Here is a 7600-nt window from a genome sequence, read left to right on the forward strand (position 1 = left end):
AAACGGATGTCACTAGGATGGTCTGTGTGCCGTGCATGTGACATCCGATTTTTTTCTCGCACCCATAGACTTGCATTGGTGAGTCTTGCGTGAGATTGTAGTGGGTGGGCCTACCCCCTACTAGTCTAGCATAGATAACCCGGCACTGTTGTTATTAAAAATGTTTTACTATTGTTATATGATGTGTTAGGGCACCCCCTAGTGGCCGGGTGGGACGGCTGTTGCCACCGGGGAGGAGGAGTCGGCCGGATATCTAGGCAAGGGCTGAATGTGTGTGGGAGAGAGGTTCCGGGTCAGCGGAGAGTGAGCATCTGCAGCGGCAAGTGCGATTGTGTGAGCGGACCATCAAGGGACACCGGAGATCAGGAGGTGGACGCAACCTCAGAGCCTATTCTGCCGGTGTGGGTCCGGTGTATGCTTGGCTGAAGAGTGGGAGCCCGGAGGAAGTGGAGTACTTTGGGCAGGTTGTCCCCAGCTCCACTAATATTGCCGGAATCCGCTGACCGGAGTGTTTTTATCTTTGTGAATAAATGTCGTTTTTATTGCATCTGGACTGTTGCCTGCAGCCTCTTTGTGCATCGGCCGATGAAGATACCGACACACACTCTCTCAACATTAAAGAAGTGATGAAGCCAGGGATGTGCCTTGAATACAGTGCTGCCACGACTACACAGCCAGAGGCCTCCCTGGCTGGTTACTTCAAGATACTCATGCATTTGCAGCATGCTGCGATTTTTTTTTTCCTCAGTCTGATTGGAGCAGAGGAAAAAAAAAAAAAAAAAAAAAAAAAAAAAAAAAAAAAATGCAGATCAGAGCTGCCTCATTGATTAACATTGGCTCGAGAGCAATGCGGGATTCGAAAGTGTGACTCCAGCCTTAGATATACACTACATTTTCCATGTAGCTGAAGGAAGAAGTGAGATTCTTTTGTTCCCATAAAACTACTAAAGAAATTAGGAAAAAAAAAAAAAAAAAAAAAAAAAAACTTTTATAAGTGCAAAATTTCTGTATCAAACATTCACATCTGCACCAAAAACGCAATAAAAATTGGGGAAAGGCATAAAACAAAAAAAGCAGCAAAGATGCAATAATCATGGACGATTGTTATTGTATTTGGTGCGGACGGTGGCAGAAAAACAAAAAAACAAAAAAAAAAAAAATCAGGATTTATGCAACATGTGCACATGGCCTTAGACACAAAAACGTAACGTATATAAATATGAGAAATTTCTGGCCGCTATGCATGAATGAACATCCCTCACTGCCAAATGGGTGTGGTTGGGGGTGTGTCCAAAATTTGCCGAAAGAAAGCTATGGATGTACAGTATACAGTTTTTCTTTTCCGATATGTCGTACTACTGTTATCCTGCAGTTAGCGTCACAAGGTATGGATGACTTTCCTGGATTTTGGGTAAATGGCTACACCAAAATGAGATATTCTCCTAGTTTCATTTCAAACTAAATATTTTCCCACCACTTGTGTCTTTCAAGTTTATATATAAACAAAGTCTCTGTCCTTATGTAATTAGGCATTACTAAAGCCACCGTAATATGATTCTGTATCAAATTTCAACAGGCTACAAATTTTTATTTCTTACCTGGGACATGAAGCTCATTCGCCAGTCTTTCAGCAAAGTTGTTTGCGCAGGAAACACATTCATCCATGGTCACATTTCGAACAGGAATAAATGGGCACACGTCCAGAGCGCCCATACGAGGATGTTCACCTGAAGAGCAGGGACATAACATATCTGACTGTTAGGACCCATGCATTCTATCTATACAAACACACATAGACAATCAGATTCGTAGGAGGTTTATAGATTCTCCATCTCTAATTCATTATATCTGACATCCTCCAAAAACGACTCAACGATCCTAGAGCAGTTTGGTCATGAATAGAGATGGGAGAACCCACAGATATTCAAATGGTCCGACCAGATTAAACAAAAAAAAAAAAAAAACACCACACGCAACCATGCTTGAACCCAAATATCTGCTGATCTCCATATAAATCAATGAGGACCCCTACATTGCACTTTAAAATGGTGGTAGAAAGGTCTGCAGTCAGACAGACCTTCCCCAAATGACAGCGTCTGATTGCTTGGAATCACACAGACGCTGTGAGTCTCTATAGTGGTGTAAAAATAAATTAAAATTGGCGTAGGGTCTCCCATATTAATGGTACCCAGCACAAATTAAGTATACAGCTACAGGTGGCAGTCCCCAGCCATGTGCTTATCTTGGCTGTGGATTAAAATAAGAGGGACTTTCAAAAAAAAAAAAAAAAAAAAAAAACAACACACACACACACACACACACACACACACACACACACACACACACACACACACACACACACACACACACACACACACACACACACACACACGATAAAGTTGACAGCTGGGAACTGGAATTATCAGGCTGGGGAGGCCCATGGTTATTGGGCCCCACAGCCTAAAAATAGCCTGCAGCCACCCAGAATTGTCATATCTATTAGATGCAACAATCTCCTGTTTCCTCCCTCTCATAACCTTCCCAAACCCAATATTACCATTTCTGTGTGTGGCTATACCATTATGCCCCAGCAACACACCCACTGTCTTGGGGTTATATTTGACGCAGATCTCGCCTTCACTCCCCATATTCGTTCAATCGCTTGTTCAGGTCAATCCCATCTCAAAAAACATCTCTAGAATTCGTCCTTTTCTCACAGTTGACGCTGCAAAAACTCTGTTCTCATTCATTCTCGCCTGGATCATTGTAATTCTTTACTAATTGGTCTCCATGTTACTAAACTCTCCCCTCTCCAATCCATTCTTAATGGCACAGCCAGGATCATTTTCCTCTCCAACCGCTTCACTGATGCCTCTGCTCTTTACCAGTCATTGCACTGGTTGCCTATCCGCTACAGAATCCAACATAAACTCTTCACTCTCACTCACAAAGCTCTCCATGGTTCCATACCACCCTACATCTCCTCCCTCATCTCTGTCCATCACCCCACCCATGCCCTCCTCACTGCTAATGACCTAAGACTGACATCCTTAACAATTCAAACCTCCTATTCCCATCTTCAAGATTTCTCACGAGCTGCGCCTATGCTCTGGAACACACTACCAAGAACAATCCGATTAATTCCCAACATCCACACCTTTAAGTGGGCCCTAAAAATGCATTTCTTTAGACTAGCCTATCACCTCACCACCCTGATCTAATCTAGTCCCTTTCTGCCCTTCATAAAATTTACTTCCAATTCTTGTCCCCTGTATCTTCTAACTCCACCCCTCTCCATGTACTTTTTTTTTTTTACACTCTACCTGTATAAATGCTGACTGGCAACCGGTCCACGCAGCTGGTTTTGAATCCCCTATTAAAATCAATGGCTGGACCATATATGACAAGCTTTTCTCCCCCCCCCCCCCCTTCACCTTTTGTGCCTCCCCATTTCCTCATAGACTGTAAGCTTACAAGCAGGGCCCTCACTCCACTTGGTATCTGAATTTTGTTATTTTGTAATGTCTCATATTGTCTGTACATGTCCCCTCTGAATTGTAAAGCGCTGCGGAATATGTTGGCACTATAGAAATAAAACATATTATTAATATTATTATTATTAATATCATCATCCCGACACATCCTGATTGCCCTGGTGCGATGGCAATCAGGGTTATATAAAGGGGTTAATGACAGCTCACAGCTGTCACCAAGCCCTAGATTAATAATGGAAGGCATCCCTATAGAGACGCAGATGTGGCTCCCCTGCGGCTTCAGGCACAACAGGGTACTGCACCTCATCCGAGGTGCAGTATTGATCTTGAATACGGAGGAAGTCGTCACCGGTAATCACCACAAACACACTCATTCAACACATAACACGGGGGCTCTTCCACTGGGACTGGGCTAGGGTGGGTGCTGGGGTGGCTATCATGAGGTATGGGACCTCTTACCCACTAGTTCAGCAACCCGGGAGGCGAGGCACCAACAGGGGAAGTTAGGAGCCATCTCACACACAAGTCAGTCAGAAGTTAGTTCCGGGCGCAGCAAGCGCCAAGTCGCACTCAGGAGGAGATAAACAAATACACGGACAGTGTACCCATGGCACCCATGACCCGTTCCACGGCCCAGGAGCTGGGGTGGAGGGAAACCGTCGAAAGGTGATGCACAGAAGGAAACACCGGCCTTGATCTTCGAAGTATCCGGGATCGGCCGAAGTCCATCACAGCGCAGCCTGGTACTCCAATGGGGTGTGCTTCCAGTGAGTAAAGAACTTCAACTGCACCCTCCGTGTTGTCCCATTACTGCCTGCCAGCGCTCTCAACATCATGCCCCTGCGTCATAGGTGACTACTACTCCCAACATCCTCCCTGGAGCCTAGCTCTACCTGTGGAGAGCTGCAACACCGGAGCTGCATCACCATCCGCCCCAGAAGAGAGAGAGACTTTCCGCAGCGGTGGCTGATAACTGGCTGCATTCCACAGGTGGTGTCACAAACAACTACCCCCATCGTCCCCATCCCCAGCTTTGACACCGCTGGGGTCACGGAACCAGGCAAGGCAACCGCGGCGACCTAGGAGAAAAACCGCGGCCTGGTGATGGGCAACTCCAGACCCTGTGGGCGCATCACACACAGCTTGTGTGATTCCAAGCAATCACAGATGCTGCCACACGGGGTAAAGGGGGAAAGGGGGAAAGGGGGAAAGGGGGAGAATGATCTGACTAACCAATTACAGACGCAGAGACTGCCAGTGGAAGCAGTGAATATGTACGAAGGTTAATGAGCGTGCCTGGAAGTATTGTTCTAACTCGCAAGAGACTCAGTAAGTATTATGGTCCTGCTCTAATCCCCCCCAGCCCTTTCCAAGACCATTTTAAAGCACATTGTTCGGGTCCACATAGACTTTTATGGGGATCGGCATCCGGGTAGATGTTCATGTTCACGTCCGGTTCTGAACCAGGTTTTTGTTTTATTTTTTAACTCCTGCTGGACCCACCAAACAAGATTCATCTGCAGGGGGGGGGACAAATTATACATTTCTTATTTTTTTAAAAGAGAACATTGTGGGGCCCATTATAGAGTGTGGAGGGTCATGTGGCAGCTATTATAATTATACTTCATGGAGGGCTGTGTGGAGGTCATAGTTAGGCATCATACTGTGTTGTGGGGTGGGGGTTCATTATAATTTGCCAGGTGGGTATTTTCCTGCTGTATGGCAAGCTGCGCATAGATGGATATACTGTTCACACTTGACAGGTTCCCTTTGTGCTGTAGAAATAAAAGATTAGTTAACAAGAGAAGGAAACATCTACCTTTGTGTTTGCTCATATCAATCATTCCAAAAGCAACTCGTGCCGCGTTCAGAGCCCCTTCAACGACTGCCTCTGGTGAACCCACAAAGGTGAACACTGTTCTGTTGGTGGATAATCCAGGGTCCACATCCAATAGGCGACATCCATCAGTCTGAAAAATAGCTGCTGCCAGTGCATCAATAATCTGGGAAACAGGGATATAATAAGAGCGGATTAGATCACCGCAAACAAATACCAACAAAATCATCATTTTATTAATTTATACATAACCAGTCAGGTTTCTAACAGCAGGAACATTATTAGTACAAGCTGTGAAATTCTTGCCCGACGGAACGCAAGCAACTCAGACGTGAGCAGTCTTCTATTTTAAGGCCGTGTTCACATGCTTTTTTTATGCAGCAGGTTTGATTATGCAAATTAGGAGCTGCTCTAAAGTAGCAGCAAAAGCTCTGAGATTTCAGCCTGCACACAATTATTTTTTCGTCTATGACTGAATTAGCATTCCCCCCACCTCTTTTTTTTGTTTGTTTCCATCTCAACTTTGTTTTCTGTGAATGGAATAGAAAAAAAAACAAAAACAACACACACCACACCCACCAAATGTGTAAAAATAGCTTTGGGTCACGTGCACACATTGACTTTTGTTAACTCAGTATTTGTAGCCAAAACCATGAGTGGTAATAAAAGCAGAAGTGGTGCCGTGTTTCTATTATACTTTTCCTCTGATTGTTCCACTCCTGGTTTTGGCTACAAATACTGAGGTAAAAAACTCACCAAATATTCATTGTGTGCACAAGGCCTAAGAGGCCGGTGACCGCTGTATACAGGAACATGCGCACATTGAGTATCTGGAGAGTTTTTACCTCAGTATTTGTAGCTAAAAGCTGGGGTGGGTGACGAATACAGGAGTGGTGCCCGTTTTTTCTATTATACTTTTCCTCTGATTGTAGCCAAAACCAGGAGTGGAACAAACACTGATGTTAAAATCTCACCAAATACTCAACGTGTGCACATGGCCTTAGGCCTTGTCCGCACCTTTTTTTTTTTTTGGACTGCAGGAGGTCCCTACTGTCTTGGCAGTAAAGAAGCTGCTAACAAAAAGCAGGTTTTCCTGCATATTATGGGACATTTGTCTGCAGCATGTTCAATAAAAATTGGGATTTAGTCACCAAAACCGTTGGGGGGGTTGCATTTCACCAATGCTTTCCACAGTGGTAAAAAAAAAAAAAAAAAAAGCTGAATGAAGGGTTATACTGCAAATATATATATATATATATATATATATATATATATATACATACATATACACACATTATATATATATATATATATATATAAATAAATAAATAAATATATTTCAGTCTCAAGGGAAAGGAAAAAAAAAAAAAAAAAGTATAAAACATTTTTCTGTCTACTTCATAAAAGGGCATGACGTCTGGTGAAACAAGAAAAGAAAGCCCTAATCAGACCGAGAAAACAATCGCAGCATGCTGCGGGTCCAATGTAATCCTGTTTCACTTGCACCCATTCAAGTCTATGAAACATGGCACTGCACTCGCGGTACACCGGTGTAATGCGAGTGCAGGGCGAGAATGGCAATAGCCGCCAACGGAGGAGATAGAGATATAAATCCCTCCCTATCCTCCGCAGCGCCGGTCCTCCCCCCCGCAGCTGTGGTCTGATCGGACGACAGTCGCATGACACTCGGCTCCCGCTGTGCTGCGAGCATGTGCTGAGTGTGATACGAGGACTCACACTAATCCCCGTGTGGCCTCAGCCGAACCGTTCACATATCACAGCACATGCCTTCATAAACATTGCTGCAGCGCTAACACAATTACCTCTTTGTTTCTTCCTTCTGAGAAATTCGGGACACATTCCACAAGTTTGGACATCTTCTCACTAGCAGTCACCTGCTCCTTCACTGAAAGCTCGCTGGCCGGCTCTCTGTGAAGCTATTTGGTTTCTTGCTTGTTGTCCTACTTGCAGGAGTTACAAATTAACTAATCAGCTGGAGCCATGTGATGAGAAAGAAAACTTTACACTCAGAGGTCTGTGCCATTTCTTACTAAATACTTTATAATCGAAAAAATGGAATACAGATGATTATGCCAATAAATCTATTTTTGATCATTTACGTTTTTGCCAAAATTCAACTTTCTAAAGTATGGTAATTTCGTAAGTTAACCCCTTCACCCCAGCCTCTTTTCACATTCCTGACTAGACCAAATGTTACAATTCTAACCAACGTCACTTTATGAGGTTTTAACATTGGAACACTTCAATA

At 44.1% G+C, this 7600-nt stretch overlaps 1 protein-coding gene across 1 annotated transcript in view; it reads right to left on the minus strand.

Annotated features, from left to right (window-relative positions):
* Nucleotides 1–7250, minus strand: part of FTCD (formimidoyltransferase cyclodeaminase) — a 28601-nt gene extending 21351 nt beyond the window's left edge. Inside the window, exons 1-3 of the mRNA XM_075318912.1 lie at nucleotides 7155–7250; nucleotides 5314–5497; nucleotides 1599–1727 (exon numbers count right to left, since the gene is read on the minus strand). Coding sequence (XP_075175027.1) covers nucleotides 1599–1727; nucleotides 5314–5497; nucleotides 7155–7208 — 367 coding nt within the window. The 5' untranslated portion in view covers nucleotides 7209–7250. The remainder of the gene's footprint in view (nucleotides 1–1598; nucleotides 1728–5313; nucleotides 5498–7154) is intronic.
* Between the last annotated feature and the right edge of the window lie 350 nt (nucleotides 7251–7600).

Source organism: Anomaloglossus baeobatrachus, chromosome 7 (assembly GCF_048569485.1).
Source record: "Anomaloglossus baeobatrachus isolate aAnoBae1 chromosome 7, aAnoBae1.hap1, whole genome shotgun sequence".
Taxonomy (NCBI): Eukaryota; Metazoa; Chordata; class Amphibia; order Anura; family Aromobatidae; genus Anomaloglossus; species Anomaloglossus baeobatrachus.